General features: G+C 39.7%; 1 protein-coding gene across 2 annotated transcripts in view; it reads right to left on the bottom strand.

The window, feature by feature from the left end:
• Positions 1–23,308: 23,308 nt before the first annotated feature.
• snap25a (synaptosome associated protein 25a) overlaps positions 23,309–27,073 on the bottom strand; it is a 67,322-nt gene continuing 63,557 nt past the window's right edge. For both annotated transcript variants that reach the window (XM_049590750.1, XM_049590749.1), the window contains exon 8: positions 23,309–24,905. In XM_049590750.1, the coding sequence (XP_049446707.1) occupies positions 24,837–24,905 (69 nt within the window). In that variant the 3' untranslated portion in view covers positions 23,309–24,836. The remainder of the gene's footprint in view (positions 24,906–27,073) is intronic.

Genomic DNA, 27,073 nt, shown 5'->3' with positions numbered 1-27,073 from the left:
GGCATGTGTGTGTGTGTGTGTGTGTGTGTGTGTGTGTGTGTGTGTGTGTGTGTGTGTGTGTGTGTGTGTGTGTGTGTGTTAAAATGGGTGAGAGAGCAGCTGCGCACTGCTTAGCACTTTTATCTTAAGTGCTTTATACTTTTTAGAAAAATAAAACATGAAAATAAAACAAAAAGCTGCTATTAATGCAGCTATTTTAACAAAAAAAAAAGACTGCTATAAAGGCAGCTGTTTTAAGAACGAGATATGACATACCTCATACAGGTGGTCGTCATGGGGGAGCAACGGGTCTGACCTGTCCCGCAGCACTTGCTCACGTCTAAATGCTCTGCGCACAATAAGTGCCTCTTCCTCTCATCCTGCAACCTCATTCAAAAACGGACACGCCATTGTGAAGGAAGAAACCCACACGTCATGTGCATGGGACTTTATATATTGCCCTCATCACTGACTTCATTGAGACACCTGACGATGCTTATTGACTGATTGATTGATTTTTTTAATGACCACACAGCCAGGCTGGTGGTTTGTTTCCAGTACAGCTCATTGATACAGGTTCCAACATAAAGAACATTAAACATATAACATAGATATACAGACAAACACATTATCACACGAATAATTAGGCTATGACAAAAAGAATATTTTCAACATTAACTGTTTTTTTTATTATTGTAGGCTTAATGTATTTTGTTCAAAAATGAGGCAAATACGTACATAAGAACATGAAATGACAGGAAAACACATTGATTTCCGATCGCAGTGAAAGCTGACTGGACAGATAAGGCACCAGGCTAAACTAAGCCTGGTTGTTAGCCTGGCTGGGACCAGGCTAAGTGCACAGAATAAATCTCCATGGCAACATATGTGCCTCTGCTTTCGAACAACCGAATCAACGCTAAATTAAGCCAGGATAACCAACATATCCCAGCTTAATCCCTTATCTAGGTTTCAAACAACAGGCCCCAGTCAGTGGAAACTCTTTGCAGGTGCAGCCAGTAGCTATTTGCAGGCAACATCTAACAAAAGAAGGTGATGCTTGGACACTATGAGCTGGTGCTGTAAAAACATGAGGTATAAAAATATTAAACATATAAAAGGTGGAGTTTGTGATTCTAATTCAATACACTTTTTGTCAAATTTTGTCTCCTCATGGTTTGCTAGCTGTACGTTCTTTGTGTGCTGGCTCTGTAAATGGTAAACAGATAAAATGGGTTACACTGAGACACACAACAGTATTGTAGCAATAGCAAAAGACAGGGAAGGGCGAAAATAAAGGCAAAGGTAGTTCAAGCAAGAAAAATGGCAAATCTGGCAGCACATGCTCGGGTGCTAAAATCCTCAGCACATTATCAAGAAGTAGAGATAACCTCTATAGGTTTAATGTAGCTAGGTTTCAGTTTGTATATGAATTAATATTGCAGCTCCTGTTGCACTCATCTTTTATTTCTGATTTGTTTTTGCAAACACAGTGCCGTGCAAAGAGCATGCAGGATTCAGTAACTGGGATACTGCTATTAATGATGTATATAAAGATATAAATTATGGAGCTGTTATACAACAGGTATCACACAAATTGTAATAAAAGCATTTACATAATAAATCACTCATTAGATTCATAGATTGATTTATGAACACATTTATGAATGCCTATTTTTATTGACCAGTTAGTTATTGATTAATATCTTTATTACAAGTCACAAGTGCTATGTTTCTACAGGAGCCCAGAACCAAGGGTGTAGGTTTCATTTCAACATTGTTAGGGACACATATTAAGCGGGAGGGTCTGATGGTCCTCCAACAGTAATTCTGAGTGTCAAACACTTAATTTCCTGCACTTTGGTGAAGTTTTATGCACCAATTTATGCTGAAAATGTCTTGAATTTTGTAAAGGAAATAAATAAAACAACAACACTAAATTTAGGTTATTAGTGACACTTAGAAATATAAAAACAGTGGGTACATGAGTGCAGTCTCCCAAGGCTCTAAGGCATTCTGACTCTTGTAGATCAACTTTTCTCATTCAATGTGATCCCTGCACAGTCAACACACACAGTTTTATTTTCCAGCCTACTTTGTCTTTTGTTTGAATGACCTCTTTAAATATGCACACAGCTCCTAAACACATCAATGACAAATGTATTCATTTTAATTGATTTACAACACCCTGTACTTGAACAACTCACATGTGTTTCATTAAGATTTCTGCTCATTCAAAACATATCCTACATATTCCCAAAAATGTATACTTGTATTTCAGAGGAAAGCACTACATTTACCTATCAGAGACGTGTTACTGGTTATGTTGCAGATTCTGATTTTTATACACAAAATGTAACACTTGAAATATAATCCATCATTTAATAAATTATCCAGCATTATATAAGTAAAAGCTCCACCTTGAACACAGTTTATGTATATTAAATACTAATAATGTGCTAATAATACCTCTGCTGACTGCAGGACTTTTGCTCTGCGCTACTAATAGTTTTACTTAAAATACTTAAAAATGTTTTGAGTACTTCCTCTACAGCTGCCAGCAGCCTATCAACATTCCCAGCTAGAGAATGGGTGAAAATAAAGCAAGGCGGTTTGTGTTGGGCCCCAGGGCCCCCTAAACAATAAATCCGCAACTGGTAGGAACAATAAAAGCAAAGCAAAGAATGGCTGATGACAGGAAAGACATGGAGCAATGTGTCCTTGTATTTAGAAAGAACTCCGTCTAAAGTCTGACTAAAACTGAAACTAAAAGAAAGTCTAAAGAAGTCACTTTCCACTGCTGAATGTTGATAATTATTGATATGGGCTTCTCAACTACAGTCACCTGATTGTGGGGACTGTATGATGATGTTTATTTTTAAAGAGAAGAAAAGTGGGCAAGCAAAAACATAACTTTGCCCCCCCCCAACTGAATAATGGGGATGCATTTGCTCCATTTGTTCCACTGTTCAGGCGCCAGCACAGTGGCTGTGCATTACGTTATTGCTGTGTTGATGTGGTAGTGTCCTCTTGAGACCATCTGACAGACACAGAACCCCATTGGAGACTTTCTGGAGTAGGCAGCTGTGCACTGCTCTTCATCAAAGGTGGAATACTACTAACTGAAAACACTTCTGCTATAAAGGCAATCATGTCGGCTAAATTGAAATGATGACATGACTTACTGTACATGTGACAAGGTACTGCGGTCTGATCACCTGTATCTTACCCGAATACAGCAATGCGATTTTCTGATTGGCTGGTAGGTAGCTGTATGTTATTTTTCGATTGGCTGATGGGTAGCTGTGTCTTACTTATTTTTATTGGCTGGAGCGTGGCAAGCTCTTGTTAGCTCTCCGGTAGCCACAGCGTCTTTCAACACGTTGCACTGCAATTATAGCGATGCAACTTGGTGGGCGTTACCATAATAATTTTTTTATGCGTGAGAAATACCAGGTGTGGCGGGTGAGAGTGTGAAAAGGTTAAAATGCGTGTGTCACACTCTCAAAGCGTGAGACATGAGAGCCCTGCATCGTTTACTGATGGACAGTTTGTGTCACATAATACATGCACACAGTCTTGGTACGTTCCATTATTGATAAAAAAAAAAAGTTAATCATTCTAAAAGCTAACCTTTAAACATGTAAACTTGAGTATAAACATTTTTTTTATAACAGGGACTGTTTACGATGCTTGAGAAGGTATTAAAAAGTTATGACTGTTTCCTATTGTGATGTTAGTCTTGATAGACAAAACAGTTGACACCCTAAGAGTGATTATCCATTGTTTTTGTATTCTCATACAGAACCACATACAGCCCACATAATAAATCTCCTGTGGTTTACAACTTGTGGTTGCAAACTAGTCAGACTGCAATCTTCCTCCCTGATGCACAAAGCCTTTTCTGCCACCAGGTGCCAGTGTTTCCTCTTCTGCATATCCCTGACAGACATTTACACAGCACAGCCCAACATGACAGTAGAGGTCATTTGTTGCCTTTGAGGATATAGAGACAGTGCATGACCTTAACTAAAGACAGTGGGTGCACCAAGAAAAACTGGGGAAATGGGGATATATAGTCACAAGAGGGGTATTGTAAGGTAGCGGACACCTCAAATCTGTGAATAGGTAGTCAAGTCAAAAAAAAGAGCTGGCAGCTATTGTCTCAGATTTTCCTCTTTCTCCTTGTTGCAGATCTTTGTTCTGCCTCCCTTCCCCCAGCTGTCAACACCACTCCAATAAAACAACACTAATATACAGACAGAAAGCTGCTTTCAGCTCTGTGTGTGATGACAAAAGGTAGTTTCTATGTTAAATAGCTCCTAAGTACTTTGTGTGGAGGGATGGGCAGGGTGGCGTTCTTGCCTTGTGTCAGTGTACAAGAATCAGAGAGAGGGGAAGAGATTGTAGTGGTTTCTCTTTGCGTAACAGAGAGCAGCCCCACCCTCTCCTCTGGCCCTGCATGCCTTCAGTCCGCCATTGTGGCTGTGTAGACATTCATGTCATGTCCCTCACCTCAGCCTCCTCCACTCAGTCGAACAAACGATCTGCCTGCACTCTTAGCATCAAATCTGTTTTTTTGGCATTAGCATCAATACTGTAAGTACAGTATTGCATTGTACATGTATAAAATAGACAAAGCTGTGTCCACCAAAAAAGCATCTGTCTTAATCAGGCAAAATGACATATTCTCACTCCGACCTCGTTACATATTGATGTTTGGTCTTGGATTTTCCACATCAAGATTTGACGTGCAAGATACCCTGGTTGTGTTCATTGTTTTTTTTTAAAGATATTTTTTAGGGCATTTTTTCCTTTAATTGATAGGACAGTCAAGTGTGAAGGGGGGAGAGAGGGGGGGGGTGACATGCAGCAAAGGGCCACGGGCTGGAGTCGAACCCGGGCCGCTGCGGCAACGGCCTTGTACATGGGGCGCCTGCTCTACCACTAAGCCACCGACGCGCCCATGTTCATTGTTGACGTTCTGGGACACTGTTAACTTCTGTTTTCAGTTTTCAAAATACACTTCTGTTTTCGCATTAAATGTATAGTTTGCATATATTCTCTTTCAAAATAAACACACTGCATCAGTGCAACATCGCAAATTGATGTTTTTTGCCTTCAACAACAAACACACATGGTTGGGATTAGAAAAAAAGAACTGGGTTTGGCTTTACAATCATACAGGAAGTGTACACCGGCCTCCAGGGTGAAAGTCAGCGGCTGTTGGACCCATCCACCTCACCTCCCATCGGCTTATTCGGACTTTCCCCCCTTAAATTTGGTTGTTTTCTGACCGCTTTCCCCCCAAAACAGTAATGGTGACCGGCTGCATATCATGAAAGGAAAACTTTTTTTGTTGGTGCCTGATGCCAGAAGTCACTGACCAAGCGCTGTATTCGATGGCTTCAGAGTGAGACCAGATTGGACAAAATGGCCTGCTCCTGAAATTGTTTCAAAATGGTGTAGGAAGTGAAGGTATGACAGAATAACAGAAACACATGCAATATTTTTTGATAATTCAACCCAGTTGTTAGAGTATTTATTTGCATTTTACACTGAGCAGAAATTTAAATGTAAGATTTTTGTTCCCATTTTTCACAGCTATAAGTTCAGGCTCTAAGACTTTTTTCATGCGCTCAACAGATATATTCCCTAAAATTTTGGTCACAAATTTGTTAAAATCCGTGTTAGTGAGCACTTTTCCAAGTTTATCCATTTACCTTTCAGGTGTGGCATATCAATATCATGATGCTGATTTAACAGCATCATAACTACACAGATGTGCCTTGGGATGGTCACAATAAAAGGACACTCTAAAATGTGCAGTTTGATCTCACAACACAATGATTCAGATATCACAAGTTCTGAGGGAGCACTCCATTGACATGCTGACTACAGGAAAGTCCATCAGAGCTGTTGAACTAAATGTTCATTTCACTACCATAAGATGTACCCAGTGTTTTCGTTAATTTGGCAGTACATTCAACTGGCCTCACAGCCTCATGAGCTTTCTTAAAACAGTTACTGATGGTTTGTGCAAAATTCATTGGTTTGCAACCAGTTGTTGCATCAGCTGTTCGGATGGCTGCTCTCAGACGATGTTGTGGGTGAAGATGCTGAAAGTGGATGTCCTGAGCTGGCGGGGCTGTGACAAGGCATCATTATTTGACAAACTAAGAATAGGAACAGGATGGTAAACTACTATCAAAAGAAAAACAAGTCATTGCAGACAAATCATTTAAAAAAAGAATAAAACAATATACAATAGCATACAAACATTTGGGCACCCCTGGTCAAAATTGTGTTTACTGTGAATTGTTAAGTAAGCAGAAGATGAACTGATCTCCTAAAGATATGAAGTGAATGATGAGGCATGCTTTTCAACATTTTGAGCAAGATTAGTGTATTGTTTTTGTTGTGTAAAATTTTAGAATGAATTAAGGGAAGGAGCACCAGACCAAGTTGAGGTCTGGAAGACCAAGAAAACTTTCTCAGAGATCTGCTTATAGGATTGTTAAAATGGCAAGTCAAAACCCCAGTTTGACTGCAAAAGACCTGCAGAAAGATTTAGCAGACTGGAGTGGTGGTATAAAAGAACTTTTTGGATGCAATGAGCAAAGGTATGTTTGGAGAAAAAAGGGTGCAGAATTTCATAGAAAGAACACCTTTCCAACTGTTTAGCACGGGGGTGGATTGATCATGCTTTGGGACAACCTCAAGAGGCGCAAGCTGAAGGTTTTGCCATTGCCCTCACAGTCCCTCAATCTAAACATTAAAAATCTGTGGATGGACCTCAAAAGAGCAGTGCACGCAAGATGGCCCAAGAATATCACAGAGCTAGAAGGGGTGCTAAGTACTGACCATGCAGGGTGCTCAAACTTTTGCTTCAGGTACTTTTCCTATTTTGTTATTTTGAAACTGTGAAAGATTGAAATTAAAAACTAATTTTGCTTAAAATATTGAAGACATGTGTTATCTTTAATCTTATGCCTTTTGGAAATCAGTTCATCTTCTACTTACTTAACTGAATTTTGACCAAGGATGCCCAAACTTTTGCATGCTAGCCTACTCTAGGTATGATGTAATGAGATCTGGTTTAACATGGAACATATTAAAAAGGGTGAAAACAACAGAATAAAAGAGATTCATGGATATTGAGTTTGGTACAGTAACTCATTGTTCAGTATTCAGTTTTTCTCTTGGGGTCTTCCATACTCTGACATATGATGCAGCTTCTATGGCTATGTCAGCTGTTTCCCTGTAAGTAAATGCTGCATTTTGTTTTGGTCTGCGAGTGTGTCACATGTATGTGACTGGGTTTTATTTTGATACAAAGCTTCTTCTGTCTTTACACAGGCTGCAGTGTAGCAGAAAGTGTTGTTACAGTTACCATCAGTCTGTTTTTCCTCTCTCTCTGAATTTCTCTGTGTTTCTGGTTCATTGTCTGTCTCACTTTGTTTCTGTTTGGCCTCGTTTCCTCCCTCTCTTCAGTGGGATGTTCACATAACACAACATACTATAACATTTCATATAATTCCCCTCCTCCCCTTGCTCCATCACTTTCCATCATCCAGCTTGGCCCTTCCCTGCTTTAAATGCAGCCACTGGCAGATTGTTTTACTTCCATTTTTTGACCTTTAACCCTCTCCACTACATACACCTGACCTGACCCTAATTTCACAATTTTGCCCTCAAAGGGATATATGGATATTACACATCAATTCAATTTTCTGGCTATTGGTTATTACTCTTTTCCTCTTGTCCTCTGTGACCCTGGAGGAGTTCTGAGAAAATAACCCTGACGATGTAATGGTGGTTATTTTCCCTGATGATGTCAGGAATATTTTGGCTTGGGAACTTCTACATTACAAACACTGAGAACAGAGTTTGAAAGTTGTCTGTGTTTACCAGGCAGTGGGGGGGTCAAGCAATAGTTGCTACTGAAACGCCCTTTGGGAAATAAGTGATCCAGCTTATATAGTGTGTTTTCTTTTTTTTTTTCTTTGTTTTAACATAGGGTAGTATGAGGTACTTATCCATAGTCTGTGTATTTCACACAACAGATGTCAGTCGACATACCCCCCGTTTGAAGACATAGGCTGGAGTCCAATACAGAAGCTAAGAAAGCTAGTGCTGTGGACAGGCTCAGCAGCAAAATGTTTTTAGCCACCAAAAAAAGTCCCACCAAAAATATGGGTGCTGTTCCAATACCGCTGTTTCAATTAGTTAGGTAGTTAGTTTGTGTTTTTGTGTGACTTTGGTCATTCCAAACTAACCCTTTTAAATGCCCAAGTCACACAATTAGACAAACTAACTGAGGCAGCAGTAGACCAGCAGCACCTGTGTACAGCAATGTTAAATAATTGTTTTTCTTAATGGAGTCTGGCTTTGAAGAGAGTGATGTAACAGCTTAATTTTACCACTGGAACTCACTGTCTGATGTTAAAGTAAAGCAGTGAAAATATATAACATATATAAATATTTTAGGTTACTGAAATGCATTTTGTTGCTGACCCATTCACAGCGGTAGATTTCTTAGCTTTTTATGTGCTGATTCACATCCACTGGATGTAATTTTCCTATTTATGGATAAGTGCCCATACCTGTACAATTCTACTTTAAGAAATCCAGAAATTATGCATTACATGACCAGAATATATGCCTCACTGTTGCAGGAGGTTGTTTGCAAAGGACAACTATCATCAGATATGGAAAACATTTAGTAGCTATAGTAAAATAGAGATGGGGAAAGAGTTTGAACTGCTGCAGGCAGTGGCAGATGCAAATGGATGACAAATAAATGAGGCTGATGCTGAGATCCCAGATGTTGTCAGGGATAGTCATCATAAGGTTTTCTTCCCAGGCATATTTTGTCCTGGTCAGTGACAGAAGGTTTATGTGCTGGATTAGATCATTGTACTTTCAAAATCTGTCCTTTAAGGTTTAACTCGGGCAGTAAACATTTCTCAAGGGGGCAGTTTGGTGGGAGGAGGGGTAATGTACACTGCTTCACGGTGAAACTACAAGCCTGTAAATGAAATCCAGGAATGTCAAAGTTTTAATTAAAGCATGGAAAAAGATGAATGAATTGTTTACGTAAATGTCCTAAACTATTCCCTTTCTGTGCCTTAATTTGAATGCTGGGATTGATCAGGGCCAAAGTGAAAAAAGGGTTTGAAGTGATGGGAGCAAGACTGAGTGTTTGTTTAAAGCCCAAATGGTACCAGCATTGAAACCAGATTACAAGAGTGTTCTGAATCACAGGATTTCTGAGATAGTTGTTTTCTTTTCACAGGTAAAAGGGAGCACATTAGGATATGGGTGAGGCAGGCAAACTTGAATTTATTTCCATGGTGGATCAGACAATGCCAATACCTTCTAGGCTTCACTTCTCAATGACTTGTTCACTAGTAAGAATATGCACTTTCTTTTCATTACTGAAACATGGCAGTGGGATTTGGAATATTTTCATGTTAATGAACTCTGCCCTACAGACTGCAGTTAGTGGTGGTGGGCTTGCCATTGTGTTTAAGAACTGTTTTGGCTGCCGGCCTGTCAACACTGATGCTTTCCCCTCTTCGAAATGCAGATGACTAAAATTGGGAACCTTAATCCGATCTACTGTATTTTAATTTATCGCCCTCCGGGCCCTCCTGGGCCCTTCCTGTCTGAGTTCACTGAGTTTTTATCTACCATTTTAAAGCATAAAGTATTAATCTTTGGTGATTTTAACCTGCACATTGATGATTCTTCCTCTTGCTGCTTCTGACTTCCTGGAGATTATAGAGTTTTTTCATTTCAAGCGGCATGTTGGTCCAACACACTCTGCTGGTCACACCCTGGACTTGATTTTCTCCCATGGTCTTAATATTGATAATGTTTGCCTAGAAGACTTCCCCCTCAGTGGTCATAAGTGTGTCTTATTTGAGGTTTCTTTTGAATTGGACCTGCTACCCTCTAAGCAACTTTCTCACCGGTACATCATCAATCAGAGCACAGTTGACAGTTTTTCCTCCTTATACAGCCCTGATGTTCTGTCTAATTGTGCTGATGCAAAGACCTATGTCAAGTTATTTAATGACCACTGCACTGCTATTCTTGACATTGTGGCACCTTTCAAAACCAGTCGTGCTCCTTCTGCTAAGTCCACTCCTTGGATTGATGAGCAAATACGTAGCTTTAGATGTGAATGTAGGAAAACTGAGCAACGATGGAAAGCAACTCAACTTGAAATTCACCGGCTACATCTGAAAGAGCTTCTAAATAGTTTTAATAGAATGGTGAGAGATGCCAGGACTGCTTACTTTGCAAGAATTATTGCCTCTAGCAAGGGTAATTCCAAGGTCCTTTTCAACACTATTAATTCCATTGTGTCCCCTGCCCTGCCGCAAATACCTGTTTTCTCTGACACAGACTGTAAGAATTTCCTGAATCATTTTGTTGAATAAGTAAAAAATGTCAGAGCAAACATCTCCCCATCCTCCAGTCATTCTGTCGGTGGGAGCTTTAGACCTACCGTTTTGGACTCCTTCTCACCAATTACTCAAGATGATATTTCTAAATTAATACCCAGAATTAAGCCATCATCCACCCCCTTTGACATTGTACCTTCCCTCTTGTTTTTGAATGTTTTTAACACTATTGGCCCATCTATTGTGTCCTTGATTAACTTGTGTCTCTCCAGTTCTGTTCCTCACCAATTCAAACATGCAGTGGTCCAGCCTTTACTTAAGAAGTCTAACCTGGACCCTTCCCTCTTCAAAAATTATAGGCCTATATCAAAGCTGCCTTTTCTAGCCAAAGTTCTTCAAAAAACTGTTGCTGAGCAGCTCACTGCTGTCTTAGATAATCATTTGTTGTATGACACCTATCAGTCTGGCTTTCGCAAACTACACTACACAGAAACGGCTCTGGTTAAAGTCACTAATGACATTTTGATGGCTGCAGATAATGGAAATTGCACCTTGATGATTTTACTGGATCTTAGCTGTGCATTTGACACGATCTTAAGAAGACTGGCTCAGGTTTTCTGCGTCGGTGGGCCAGTTTATGTCTGACACTGTTCCTTTAACCTGTGGTGTCCCGCAGGGTTCTGTCCTTGGGCCTATGCTGTTTGCCCTTTATATGCTTTATATGTTTCCATTAGGTAAAATCATTTGCCAGTTTGAGGGCATTATCTATCACCTTTATGATGATGACATTCAGTTGTACTGTTCTTTTAAACCTGATGAGGTCCACAAATTGTCCATTTTGTTGGATTGTCTTGAATCCATTAAAATTTGGATGTCCGAAAATTTCCTTCAGCTTAACAACGGTAAAACAGAAGCCCTTATTTTGGCACCAGATGGACTGATACCAACTGTTAAGTCACATATCGGATCACTCAGTACTTGTGTTCAACCTAAACTCCGGAATTTAGGCGTTATTTTTGACCAAGCACTGTCTCTAGATCAGCACGTCAGCCAGTTATCACGATCATGCTTCTCTGAACTTAGGAAGATTGCCAAATTAAGATCATTGACCAAGGCAGAATTAGAAATGATAATTCATGCTTTCATCAGTTCCCGCTTAGACTTCTGTAACGCACTCTTCACTTGCATGAATGCATCATCCATTAACCGCCTCCAAACTATCAGCTGCAGCTGCCCGCCTTCTCACCAAAACCAACCGAAGATCCCATATTACTCCAATTCTTTCCTCCTTACACTACAGCTTTTAGTTAACTTATTCTACATTACTATGTGTTTTTATGACACATTATTGTTTGTTATAACTGTCTGTGATCGATCTGTCTCTATGATGTGATTGTTTTGTTGCTTGCTTCAAGTATTTTATTTTTTTGTTTTTATATGTTTTTATATATTATTGTTTTGTAACTATCTGCTTGCCTTGTTCTTTACTTTTATTGGAAAGCACTTTGTGACTTGGTTGTCTGTGAAAGGTGCTCTACAAAAACTTTACTTACTTACTACTTCTCTAAATTTAGAAAGCCAGACAGGCAATGTAATAATGTTCACCTACCAGTAATGGTGTAAAAAAAATCAGTAGCCAATTTAGGGCTTTATGTCTTACAAATCCATGCAGTTTTTTTGTTCCAGATAAATGTGGATATCATTTCAACCAGCTTTTTTGAAAGTGATTTGGATAGAAAGACAGGGATAATTCAGAAAAGTTACAGGAATCTGGGTAAAATCATCATTAGGGGTTCAACCTGGAGGGCTGAAACCCTATTGCTTTTGTCCTTTTTTATCATTATTATTATTTTTATGATTATTAGAAATGTTTTCACAAATTTTCATGAGTGCATGGTGCATTTTTGGAGACATGAAATTTTCACCAGTGATTGGCAGTTGTGTGTAAATGGTGCTCAAGAAATATAATGCCAATTGGCCAAATGGGGGGCTGTAATTAGGGTTGAAGAAATTTCGTTTTGAAAAGGGGACCCCCTCGCACTGTTTATCGTATTGACTTGAAATTCGACGCACATGTCTAGCTCAGTGTGTTCTATGAAAGCCTCTACAACCATTAAGGTCCACCAGACTAGATTTTCCACCATTTGGAGCTTTCTGAAAAACACATTTTAACATCTCCCTCTATGCTGTATGTCCAATTTGTACCAATTTTTTGTGGATCATCATCGGACAAAGCTTATCAAAAATTATTATAAGCTTTTCGATATCTATCTTTTTGACGATATTGACCAATGAACTTTAGAGGGGGCATGGCTCATCACATTAATGTGTTTTACTCCTTAACCATTGAGCCAATCATCACAAAACTTGTAGGACATGTCCACATAAGTACCTGAATCACACCCTGAAAGTGTTATTCAAATCGACAAATTTATCTAATAATCAGCTACAGAGATTTGTATGAAATTCAGTTTTCATCTTGTAGGGTGATGTCTCATTCAATGCACAAAATGTGGAAGTGACTGCTTATAGATGGTGTTGCTTATTATAATAAATTTCCATTTCAAGATATTTCACATTCCAAATGTCAATCACCAGTTTGTCCTACAGAACTGATATTTTTCAGCACAGCCACTGAATTTTGACAAAAGTTTGCTGCACTGTAACCTGTAGTCAGTTGAGAAGTTTGTCACTCCATATTTTATAGAATATACAAAACTACTTAACATCTATATCTGCAAAAGTCTTTATTCAAATGCAACCAAAAGTGACACAGATATTCTTTGGATACTAGATACCACATGTTTCAAATGGTGTTCAGATCAGTTTAGCAGTAAACCCACAGTGATATACAAGATCTTGTTTTTATTTGCAATATATAAATTTTAACCAAATGTCACCAAAATATTTGATAGCATACCCAAAAGTAGCAGATTGATGTGAGATGTTTTCAGAATTTTGTCACCAACACTTTAACTGTTGATATCTCATTGCATTTTGGAGATGTTGACCAGTGAACTTCAGAGGGGGCGTAGCTCAGCATATAACTCTGCAACCTTTAGGCCAATCATCACAAAACTTGAAAGCAATGTCTTACGAGGTACCAGGAACATATCCTGAAAGTTTCAATTTAATTGACCACTAGGGGCCACAACATCATCAACAATGGGTGTGGGATAATACAAATTAGACTACAAATCAGAAATGGATTGTCCAATCATTACAAAACTTGCAGGGTATGTTAATTAAAAATGATGAACCATGTTGGTTCATCCATCAGCTCACAATAGGCTGGATGACACCTCCATCATTGCTTGAGAGCGTCTGTTTCACTTGCACTGGCACTATGCAGTTTTGGGGTTTGGGTAGGAACCCGGACACAAAAAAAGACTACAAAATTTGGCTGCTTTATGGCATACGTCATAACCCCCTCCTCTCTTTAGAGTAGCGTAGCCGCACCGAGGTGAATGAAGTTAGACGTGGTTGTCATGGCTGAAGCGAAAAAGAAAATGAAGGAAGGTGAAGGTGAAGAAGGTGAAGGTGTTGTCCGAGGAGACAATGAAAAGAAAACGGGAGAGCGATAAAACAAGCTCGAACAAGGATTAATAAAATATTGCTTTCACATGCTGGTGAGAGCTGAAAAAGGAGGAGGGATGCCTGACCGATGGTGACCTGGCGCTGTTATTGCTGTTACCCTCTACTTAGGAGACTCACTGTCTACAGGTCGGCTGCCTCAGGTACATTTTAAGATAGAGGCCTCTAGTGACAGTAGACCTGGTTTCAGCTGGCGAGCTTTTAGCGCACCTTCGGCGAAGCCTTTTGGCACGAAACTGTCACTGCGCCAAGCTGGATCTGTCGACACCTCCCCCGCTGCACCGCCACACCCATCTCAGTGCACCTCGGTCTGCCAAACTACCAAACTGAGCGCACCCTGCACCGCACCAGGAAACTAGAGCCCAAAGTGTACACTACATACAGACAGCTTTCATTTTAATTTGTCTTTAACAGTTTGCTGTTAACACCCTAAACGCGATGTGCTTGTGTCGACTGCGATCATCAAGAGCAGAGAGCAGAGCAGATTGAAATATGGATTTCTACATGCTGATCATGCATGCGCATGCTGTGAGGAGGAGGTCAGCCCTGACATGCAGAGAGCAACTCATTTCTGAGTTTCAAAAATGAATAAAAAATAACTACATATAAAGCAACTGGCCTAATCATGTACAAAATGCTATAAGGCTACTTTACCTGTGCTGAAGACATGCTTTTGGTTGCATTACCAAGGACAACATATGGCGGTCAGCACTATCAGCACGGCGGCAGAAAAGAACGGCGGGTCAGGTCCGTTAGGTCAGGCGGATTGCTGCAAGTTCCGCAAGCGCAAGTGGCAGCAATGGCGGACAAACTTTCAGTTTGGCCGGAGAGGCACGTCGAAGCACGTACGGACGTACGTGACGTCATCACGTGGCTTAAGAGTTGCTGTCAGATGATTTGAGTACAATACATCATAATCATCAAAGTAGTAAATGACTGTAAACTTAAAACTGGAAATTTGTTTAAATGACTCAGCCCGTTTGTGCTGAAATAGTTGTTTTTTAAATTATGAGTTAATACATCTCACCTTTTTTAACCAGCTTTTACTGTTCGGTCTTACAGTGTACGATTCATGAACTCATAGCTCAGGCAGAGGCAGAGGCTCCAGATGCTGCCATTTTTGTGAGGGGTAATTTTAACCTGTGCAGCCTAAAAGAACACTTACCTACATACCAGCAATACGTCACCTGCCCCACTCGCCAGACAGCCTGCCTTGACCACTGCTATGGAAATATCCAGGATGCTTTCTATTCTAAAGCCTCTTTCACACAGAGCGCGATTGTCGCAGTGCCCACCTTAGGCCCCGTTCAGATGTAGCATCTAAAACGCCAGCTGTGCCGTTTCCATTCTTTTATCCAAGGCACTTCGGAGGTTGCGCTACTGTTGTGCCTGCCCTTACTAAGCAACCAAAACCGCCTGTCATTCGCAGGGGGAGTAAAAAAGTTACAAAGTTTACAAAAAAGTTAAATGGATTTCCAGCACCATAAATCCCTCACAGCAGCTTTACTGCTCGATTTCTTTGAGTTAGGGTTGAAGGAGTTAATGACTGACAGGACGTTACTGCTGGATAGTTTTAATATTTATTGTTGTTTCTTATAATGAGGAAACATGCTTAATATTTGAAGGACATTGGAAATGCTTATCCTTGCAAGAAAATGTTATGAGCAAACATTAATGTCAGAACAAACTACTCAGCTGTTAGCTTAGCACAACTGTTAGCCATAAAAATAGCGTATCATCATGCTCACCAATTATCCCTAGCTCCGAGCTGATAATTCTCTAGGCATTGTTCCTTCTGTTGGAGTCAAAGTAGTATGACGAAGACAGGTCATATAACTCTGGGTATCCCTGGATAAGAATGATCTTGAGTGAAGAAGCAGGTCCGTGGAGCTGATTGGTTCATTATTATTACATGGCATGCAGTGCGCTTGCTGCATTTGAAAAAGTTGAGATTTTTCCATCTCTGTGCGCCGCTGACACGCACGAAAAAACAGACGCGTCGCACCGAATGTGCGCTGCTACGGCGTCGCTTTGGATTGTGAGCGTGCTTGACGCGCGTCTACATTGAAACTAATGAATTTGTGCGCGCAAAAGACGCTACATCTGAACGGCCCCTAAGGCACTGCCCGGTCTGGGAAAATCAGATCACAGCATGATTAAGCTGATGCCTGCTTATGTACCACGGCTGTGGCGCGAGAAAGCTAGAAAGGTGGACGTTAGAAGGTGGGCTCCTGCCGCTACAGAAGCACTACAGGACCGTCTGGAGCACACGGATTGGAATGTGGTGACTGACGGGACTGTAGACATCAATGATGCGGTGCTGGCCACAGCCTACATAACATTCTACGAGGACGTAATTATTCCTAAAAATGACTGTTAAAATGTTTCCCAATAATAAACCATGGGCAACTAAAACAACTTCTTAATAAAAAAAAAAGCGATTGTTTAATATCAAGAGGAAGTAAAGTGCAGAAACAAATTAAAAGAATGATGATGAATTGCAAAGCAACATACAAACATAAATAAGAAAGGGTTTTTTTTTTTTAGAAATGACTAAATCAGCATGGCAGGGAGTTCAGACAATCACAGGATACAAGCCAAAGAAACATCTTATGGCTGTGGACAATGAACTTGATATGGCAAATGACTTGAATGATTTTTATTGTCTTTTGATACACATGATTTCAGTACTGAACAGAATTTGGTCTACAAGGAAATTAGTGCCAAGAAGTGTTTGAACATTGATATTGCTCTAGACGATGTTAAATCTTATTTCAGACATGTTACCCCTCGCAAAGCCGGTGGGCCTGATGGTATCAGCTGTAGGACATTAAAGGTGTGCGCAGACCAGCTGGCACAGCCTTTTCAGAGGCTGTTCCAGCTGTCAATAGACACTGGAGTAGTACCCTGTCTGTGGAAAAAATCCCGGATATTGTCTGTACCCAAAAACAACAGACCCAGTGAACTTAATGACCTATGTCCTATTGCCCTTACATGAAGTGAAAAAAATATTTTGAAGACTCTTCTCTCTGACGTCTCACCATTCGATATCTTTTCAACAGACAGAGAAAGTTTCAGTAAATAGTGTTCAGACAATTTTCTTGAGGTCAATGTAAAGAAAACAAAAGAGATGGTCACTGATTTTAATAAAAAGGGAATCCTGGTCCCAACATCCAGAATTAATGGTGAACCAGTAGAGCAGTTCTCCTCATACAAAAATACCTAGGAGCTGAGATTGATGACAAATTGACGTTTAAAGATTTTGCATTTAACAAGTGCAAACAATTGCAGAAGAGGATGTACTTCCTTGGAAAGCTGAACCAATTTAAATTGGACAGTCGTATACTGGAGTTGTTCTATAAGGCCCTGTTGCAAAGTGTCCTAACCTTTGGCCTTATTTGTTTCCTTTGGAAACAGAAACAGAAAAATTTCAACATGTGGTCAGATTTGCAAGTACTGTAAAATCATTTGAGTTGATCAGGCCTCGGCAACTCAATTGTACAATGAATTTATTTCTAAGAAGACAGACAAGATTTTAACTGACCCAACCCACCCCCTCTATATGAAAGTAAAAGGTCAAGCGGCAGAATTCTGCAGCAGAAAATTAGGACCACTAGGCACAACAAGTCTTTTGTTCCTACAGCAATTAGGCTATATAATAATAGGTGGGTCAACAGGTTTGCTCAGTGTTTTTTATTGTGGTGTTTTATTTATTGCTTTTACTGTGATCCTATTGTATTTTGACTGCTTTACTGAGTTGTTTTGACTTAATGTTATTATGGCATTGCATTGTTTTCATTCAATGTCTTTACTGTTTTCATGCCTTTGTTTTTGTTTTCTTTTAATGCCTCTGTGATGGAGAGTGGATGAATTTCCCACTTGTGGGATAATAAACTTTACCTTGACCTTGACCTTGACCTGTATAGGGACACTCTGAGGGAGCAGCTGGAGAAGCAAAGGTATGTAACACAGACATTATATGTGTTTTTGTGTTTGAGATACAGTACCTGGAAATAATATATATATATATATATATATATATATATATATATATATATGTATGTATGTATGTATGTATCTCATGTTGACTTGAGAGGAGGACTTGTCAAAACAGACCCTATATGTGGTAATTTGTAAATAATTTTATTTTTATTACCAACATAATAACATCAGATAAAAAATATGAAATAGTTGTGGCAACACTTGAAATATGTACAAGAAAGGTGGATTCAAGGAAGCACTTGATTTAAAAACACAAGGAAATCAATATTTAAATGCAATATTTTACAGACTGTACATGACCTGATGAGGTGCATCTTCCCCAAAATCCCCATCCCAAAGGACCTGGCATCCCAGTATGAGAGACCCTCAAAGGCTGAAGTGGTTGCCTTACATGTCTCTCACTTCAGCCAAGGGGCAGCTGGAGGCCAATGCAGTAACCAGCCAGATCAGGAAACTGTGGCATACTGTACAACACAGGACGGGATGGACGCCTGAATGGAAAAAGTTGGACACTATTAGTGTTGCAGATAATATGCTGCTGTGTTTATATTTATATATCTATCTATGGTATATTATTTAGTAAGTTTTTTGTATTTTTATTTTTTTTAACATTTATATGCTTAATCAAAATAAAGTTCTTTTGACAAAAGTTTTATTTATAAGTGGGTTTTTGATATAATGAAACCTTAGTGTTCAGAATTGAGTTTACACAGTTGTATCTCATTACATGTCATAAAAACATACTCTTCTTCAGTTCTATTCCGTAAGGGTCCATAGTCATACCTGTAAATGTTGTGGATGTTCTGCGGGGTGTATGGATTCAAACAGTCATGCTCCAGGCCTGGATGGTGTATCATACATGTAGGATGAACTGGAACCTGGTCCATTACCCAGAAATCTAATAGGTAAAAAAGACACAAGGCATACTGTTGTTTAAGTACGTAAATAAGCGTAAGGAGATAACATCACTGCATAGAACAAATATTGACGAGGAAACAACATGTGTTTTACTATGAAACTTTGATTAATGATGTGGAGAAACTGTGATACATTGTACATATTGCAGATTACAAGCACAAGGTGAAGATGATTATAAAATGCAGCTACATTTTAGTAGAATGGTTTCAGTAAACATGACAGCTAAGACATCTGACTGTACCAGTTAATCTATTCATTTGTTTTTGTATAATACAGAAATCTGTAATCTCAGTCTGCTGTGGTAAAATTAATTAATTCATGGGTTTTAACGGGGAATGTGTTAGTAGCTGAATTTGCAATAATTTTGGTATTATTACCCAATACAAGCTACATTAGTCTAATCGTAGATAAGCCTGCTTAGATTAAAAAAGGAGTTATTCTTTACACCACGTCATGTAACAGTTGAGTGCTGCTGTTGGTGTTTCCATGTTATGTAGTAACTGACTATATTGTTAGAAACCTTTTGTACACTGCAGCAGATGTTTTTGGTTGGTTGTGTGGTACTAGTAGTTGGTTGTGTGGTAGTAGCAGTTGGTTCTATGGTACTAGTAGTTGGTTGTGTGGTATTAGTAGTTGGTTGTGTGGTACTAGTAGTTGGTTGTGTGGTACGAGTAGTTGGTTGTGTGGTACTAGGTGTTGGTTGTGTGCCACTAGTAGTTGGTTGTGTGGAACTAGTAGTTGTTGTGTGGTACTAGTAGTTGGTTCTATGGTACTAGTAGTTGGTTGTATGGTACTAGTAGTTGGTTGTGTGGTACGAGTAGTTGGTTGTGTGGTACGAGTAGTTGGTTCTGTGGTACTAGTAGTTGGTTGTGTGGTAGTAGCAGTTGGTTCTATGGTACTAGTAGTTGGTTGTGTGGTATTAGTAGTTGGTTGTGTGGTACTAGTAGTTGGTTGTGTGGTACGAGTAGTTGGTTGTGTGGTACTAGGTGTTGGTTGTGTGCCACTAGTAGTTGGTTGTGTGGAACTAGTAGTTGTTGTGTGGTACTAGTAGTTGGTTCTATGGTACTAGTAGTTGGTTGTATGGTACTAGTAGTTGGTTGTGTGGTACGAGTAGTTGGTTGTGTGGTACGAGTAGTTGGTTCTGTGGTACTAGTAGTTGGTTGTGTGGTACTAGTAGTTGGTTGTATGGTACTAGTAGTTGGTTCTGTGGAACTAGTAGTTGTTGTATGGTACTAGTAGTTGGTTGTGTGGTACTAGGTGTTGGTTGTGTGCCACTAGTAGTTGGTTGTGTGGAACTAGTAGTTGTTGTGTGGTACTAGTAGTTGGTTCTATGGTACTAGTAGTTGGTTGTGTGGTACGAGTAGTTGGTTGTGTGGTACGAGTAGTTGGTTCTGTGGTACTAGTAGTTGGTTGTGTGGTACTAGTAGTTGGTTGTATGGTACTAGTAGTTGGTTGTGTGGTACGAGTAGTTGGTTCTGTGGTACTAGTAGTTGGTTGTGTGGTACAAGCAGTTGGTTTTATGGTACTAGGTGTTGGTTGTGTGGAACTAGTAGTTGGTTGTGTGGAACTAGTAGTTGTTGTATGGTACTAGTAGTTGGTTGTGTGGTACTAGTAGTTGGTTCTATGGTACTAGTAGTTGGTTGTGTGGTACGAGTAGTTGGTTGTGTGGTACGAGTAGTTGGTTCTATGGTACTAGTAGTTGGTTGTATGGTACTAGTAGTTGGTTGTGTGGTACGAGTAGTTGGTTCTGTGGTACTAGTAGTTGGTTGTGTGGTACTAGCAGTTGGTTTTATGGTACTAGGTGTTGGTTGTGTGGAACTAGTAGTTGGTTCTGTGGAACTAGTAGTTGTTGTATGGTACTAGTAGTTGGTTGTGTGGTACTAGTAGTTGGTTCTATGGTACTAGTAGTTGGTTGTGTGGTACTAGTAGTTGGTTGTGTGGTACTAGTAGTTTGTTCTATGGTACTAGTAGTTGGTTGTGTGGTACTAGTAGTTGGTTCTATGGTACTAGTAGTTGGTTGTGTGGTACGAGTAGTTGGTTGTGTGGTACGAGTAGTTGGTTCTATGGTACTAGTAGTTGGTTGTATGGTACTAGTAGTTGGTTGTGTGGTACGAGTAGTTGGTTCTGTGGTACTAGTAGTTGGTTGTGTGGTACTAGCAGTTGGTTTTATGGTACTAGGTGTTGGTTGTGTGGAACTAGTAGTTGGTTCTGTGGAACTAGTAGTTGTTGTATGGTACTAGTAGTTGGTTGTGTGGTACTAGTAGTTGGTTCTATGGTACTAGTAGTTGGTTGTGTGGTACTAGTAGTTGGTTGTGTGGTACTAGTAGTTTGTTCTATGGTACTAGTAGTTGGTTGTGTGGTACTAGTAGTTGGTTCTATGGTGCTAGTAGTTGGTTGTGTGGTACTAGTAGTTGGTTCTGTGGTACTAGTAGTTGGTTGTGTGGTACGAGTAGTTGGTTCTATGGTACTAGGTGTTGGTTGTGTGGCACTAGTAGTTGGTTGTGTGGTACTAGTAGTTGGTTCTGTGGTACTAGTAGTTGGTTGTGTGGTACTAGTAGTTGGTTCTATGGTACTAGGTGTTGGTTGTGTGGTACTAGTAGTTGGTTGTGTGGTACTAGTAGTTGGTTCTATGGTACTAGTAGTTGGTTCTGTGGTACGAGTAGTTGGTTCTGTGGTACTAGTAGTTGGTTGTGTGGAACTAGTAGTTGTATGGTACTAGTAGTTGGTTGTGTGGAACTAGTAGTTGTTGTGTGGTACTAGTAGTTGTTGTATGGTACTAGTAGTTGGTTCTGTGGAACTAGTAGTTGTTGTGTGGTACTAGTAGTTGGTTGTGTGGTACTAGTAGTTGGTTCTGTGGTACCAGTGTAGCGTCCGAGGTGTATGGGGCGTAAGGTGTAAGATACCTTTTTCATAGACAAAAAATCATGTACTTGAACTCTTGGAGTGCCAGGGACAACGCCTCCGTTTATTGACTCTCCAATGTGCCCCAACACGTCGCTTTTCTCTGACATCACCAACCTGAGCCCGCTCTCTCCAGGCATCAATAATCAACAGCTGCTCAATCGCTTACACTCATTTATTTATTTATTCCACTAGTAGTTGGTTGTGTGGCACTAGTAGTTGGTTGTGTAGACAGACAGACATATAGTTATTCCCATAACATCACATAAGTTACAGTTATTATGTTACAGCTGAACTATAAGATGGCTACAAAATTAAAACTTACCATTTTGAAATGTTCGGCCCCAGTCTTTGTTGTTTACTGGCTTGTGTTTCTTCGCTCAAATTGATAATGGCGGACAGCCGTCATCATTAGCTTAGCCTCAGCCTCCAGAGTTGAAGTCAGATATGGTAAAGGGCGTGATGTTTTTGATACATGTGATATATGCACCAATCACAACAGACTGAGCGAGCTGACCAATCGGAGCAGACTGGGCTGCTGGGGAAGTGGACATAAGCCCAAACATTGCGTTTCAGACAGAGGTGCTGCAGCATTAAGCAGTACAAGACAAATAATGTGTGTTTTGAAAATTAAAGCTATTTCTATTTCTAAATCTATTTCACTTGACCCCAATATTACATATTTATATCAATATGACCCTCAAAATAGGCATAACAGGTCTCCTTTAAACCTCACTGCAGAACACAGTCCCTCATTTATACACTTTAAAACGTGAGTGTTGACAACATAAAATAAGACAGGTTGATCTACAGGAGAATAAATATCTGAAAGCAGTACAGAATGCCTGAGAGTCTTACTGCATTATATTCTGTTCTATTTTCATTTTGACTTGTCACCTACCACCTAAGTTTTGTTTTGCTTGACATAAATAAATACATTTCAACCATAAATTGATACAGAAAAATTCACCAGAATGCAGGAACTGAGGTGTTTGAGGCTGAAAATTTCCTAGGGGATGACCCCCAAATCCTCCACTTGATATGCCTCTCTTGCATCGCCTCGTCTGCATCACTGTATGGGTAGTAAAATAAATGTGTAAGTAAGCAAAGTGTTTCACTGTACATAACTTTATTATTTTAGTTAATAATTATGAGAGAGGTCCCTCTTTCTTTGCTTGAGTACCTGCCCCTAAGGACGCCGGGACTGATGGATGATGTGTCTTAGTTATTTCTTTCTTCCATAATAATACTCCAGCTAGATGTAGCCTATATAAATGTTACACCTTGTTGAGTGTTAGTGTATTCATCATGTGTTTATAGAGAGGACTGACTCTACATCTAAAAATGTCGAACAGTTAGGAAAAAAGGGCATCAGGTGGACTGTCTGCTGCATGCACAAATGCAGAGCCTGAGTGGCATTTCTCTGTAAATATCACCCTGGACCTCAGAGAGAGAGACTCTCAACTCATTGGAGCAATAAAGACAGACACGAGTGTGACTAGGGTTTATTACTTTTAATCAATTCAGCTAGCTACAAAATGTCCACCACTTCACACACTGACAGGATACAGAGAGGGAGTCTTTAATATTACATGCGTTGAGGACATCAATCTCACGGTTTAACCTATTGTGTCATTCAGGTTTAGGTATTTAATCACCTTACTCTAACTACTTGACATTTTGGCGATTTGGTGTGCATAGCTCTAAAGTACAGAAGCAACAAAAAAACCCTTTTGTATGTATATTTTGTTTAAGAGTATAGTTATTGTTATTCAATATGATCATTATTTTTACCAATAACAAACCACACGGGGAGAATAAACTTACAGATACAGTCTTCTTATAAAAGTAAGGTCTCTCAGAAATATGCGTCTTTGCTTTACATTGCAAACGTTTATTTTTTTTCAGAGCATCCAAAACCTATGATACAGTACACAACCAGTCCTCATCTTTCAACACATAATCAACATCTTCATCATTGAACTGCATAATCATTTAGAAAACAGGTCTTTTTTTTGCAATACAACCCCAAGTCCTCATTTTTTTCATCTTTATCTCACTTTTTTGATCCCTTTTGCATTATTTTACAACAAGATGGTCACAGTCGGTAAATATATTGAGACAAAAAGAGTGGCACTATTGCAAACTTGCAGGAGTATGGAACGATCAACTGTGTCCTAATACTGAGCATGCGTTTTGTCAATTTGCTACTGCCATGTTATCATTTTTTATATATATTTTTCAGACAGGTTTTATTTATAAGACTAAAATCTACCATTTGTCATGCAGAGAACGCACAATTCACATCACTTGGAATGCAATGTCTAATACAGCTACAGAGAGTCTAGTTGCACATTGTCTAAACAGTAACTCAGTATGATTGCGATGGAGGAAGATGTACTGTATCAACGACTGCCTTTTGATTGTAAGTGCCCTTTGTAATCCCATTTGTCTGTACCGTTCCTTAGTAAATCATTACTTGTGTTCCCATCGGTCTTCTCCCTTTTGTCGTGACAACACCAAAAGAAGGAGCATGACAGTAGCCTAGATGGAATGACAGCTTTACTAAGACGATACTGAGATACTGAAAAGGAAAAAAATAAAAACAAACAGCTTATATCGCATTCCTGTTATATACTTGTCATCCAGAGCAGTGTACTTTTATATGTATATATATATGTATATATATATATATATATATATATATATAGATAGATAGATAGATAGATAGATAGATAGATAAAGATAATAAAAACTTCACAGGTGAGCTAGAGAGCCATCAAGTCAGCACTATATACAACCTTTGGAAAGAATGATGTACGGAGTATAAGAAATCATCTTTTTACGAGGACAATCATCTTGAAAAAGCTCGACAGACGACACACAGAACAACATTTACAATGGGGAAGGGAGGTGATATGTGCATGTGTGCAAACCTAGAAGGTCAATACCATGATAAAAGCATGTCAGCGCCTGTAGATGTGCGGCGCAGGACGCCAGGACGATCATGCTCATGGCTCAGGGCATTTAGCCACTGCCCAGCATCTTTGTGGCGCGCTGGTTGGCCTCATCAATCCTGGTCTTGTTGGAATCAGCCTTGGTGAAGGAAAAGGGGATGAATAAGGAGGAAACAATATGAGTTTGGTTATACTGGTTGTTATTTTAAGCCATGTTAAAAGGAACATGTATAGAATTCAGCAGAGGTGCCCCCAAAGTGCAGCCAAGGGTGCCATGGCCACCCAGATACAATTAATGCCCCCCCTTGCAAAAATAACTGGAGGCCGACATAAGTATCTTTAAGGTACTGTGGTTAGCACAAAGGTAGTACTATCTTGTGAAACTAGAAAACCTAAGGCATCAATTGATTCGAATAGATTGATTGATTGATTGATTGATCGATTCATTGATTCGCTTCAAATTTAAGGCCAAAACACACTGGCGGTGAATGGAGCTTGTTAAAAAACACAACATTATTTTCAGCCACACAACAGCTAGATGCGTGTTGGTGCTCCTGGAATGCCACCCTGCAGCACTTCATGCCACTGTCCTATTTCCAGCCTCACCATCCCTGGAATAAATTAATTTTCCCCCCACTTGCTCTCTGCTTGTACATTCCAGCTCCTGTAACAGCTCTTTTCTTCTGCTCCTCTGGCAGCTTGACTCCTCTTCTCACCATGGATGTATAAAAAGAACGCTGTTGCTATTGCTGTGTCTCATGTGTGACGAAGAATGGATGAGAAGAGACTCATTGTTTGATCCAAACGACTACTGGCTGGCGAGTCATATAGTAGCTCACTAGTCAACACATGCCCACACATGATTTAATGCAGAGGTGGAAGCGGTACACATCTTTCAGTAAAAGTAGTAATAACTTTGTGTGGTTGTCTGTTCATGAGTTGCAGCGCGATGCACCAGGTGAGTGCTAGAGGCGGCACTTGACACCTCACGCGTCGTGCTGTAGCGAGGCCAGTGTCTTTTCAACTTTACGCTGAACCAGGGTATATGCAGGAATCCTGAGGTTAATTTCAATACCTTTTTAAGACTTTTTTAAGACCTTCCAAAAAAACCTTAAGACCTCATTGGCACTTCAAGCTGTCGTTAGCAGCAACGCATCTTTAACTTACTAAACAGTTATAGTTTGCAATTAAATCAATGGAGCACAAACATACAACAGAACTAAGATAAGATGAGAAGGAATAAAGCTTGAAAGAATAAATTAAACCAAAGGCAGGTTTATTAAAATACACCTTAGGTCATAACAAGTAACACAGCTCTACAGCTTAACATCAGCTATTCAAGGCCAACTTGCTGAAAACAACAACCTTATGGCTAGCCCCCTGCATGTGGGATTTAGGGCTGACCCAAAAAATTCGAAGCCTCGAAGCTTCGTTTGATGGCACGGGATTCGATTGTGGAAAAAAAAAATTCGACTATCCGGCTTTTTTTCTTAGGTTTTTTGGGGGGAACCTTGAACGCAACACTAATCATGCCGTCCGTTTACGGTTGTTTTTTGTCCCCTTTAGCCATATGTAAACTCAAAGAACGAGGAGCAATGTCTGTTAGCCATATGAGATTTCATGTTCCAGTTCCAGTTTGTGTTTTTAATTGATTGATTGTTTTTGGTTGGTTGACAAATAAAGGCCAGCCCCATTAGGCTGAGTAGGAAGTCATCTGGTCTGATTGTTGCATGAATTGCCTAAAAAAGTTTCACAGTAAATCAGAAAACAGGGATATTATTATTGCCACGGGTTATTTGAAATGGACAAAGGTATGCTTTATTGGTGAGTTAAGGGAGAATAGCTATCATGTAATTAAAAAAGGAAACATCTCCGACAAGGAAATAGAAAGCCCGACGTGCAATGAATGGAGACCTATTATCCTGCTTGAACACAGACGACTAAATTCTTTCAACAATGTGACTCAAAATAATGATAAAATAGATTTTATTGATGTAAAATAATATGCTGATGGTGACATTGAGTCTGATGTCAGTGACACATGCTGCCCTGAGTCGCGCATCTGTCTGCTTGTGCTGCAGTGCGCCGAGGGTTTTAATTTTTAGTGTTAAATCAAAAGTTAAACACTACTTACACTACATTTGTGAATATTTTTATCTTAATTCTAGGGTTGCAAGAAACTACTTTTTTCACCATAAATTGTATTATTATTATTATTTTTTTTATTTTTTATTATTATTAACTTTTTTGGACTTTTTTTCGCTCTGCACCCCCCCCCCCCCCACACACACACACACACCCAATGGC

Source organism: Epinephelus fuscoguttatus, linkage group LG11 (assembly GCF_011397635.1).
Source record: "Epinephelus fuscoguttatus linkage group LG11, E.fuscoguttatus.final_Chr_v1".
Lineage (NCBI taxonomy): Eukaryota > Metazoa > Chordata > Actinopteri > Perciformes > Serranidae > Epinephelus > Epinephelus fuscoguttatus.
Note: the sequence above shows the minus strand (reverse complement) of the source record. Positions and strands in the feature narration are given on the sequence as shown.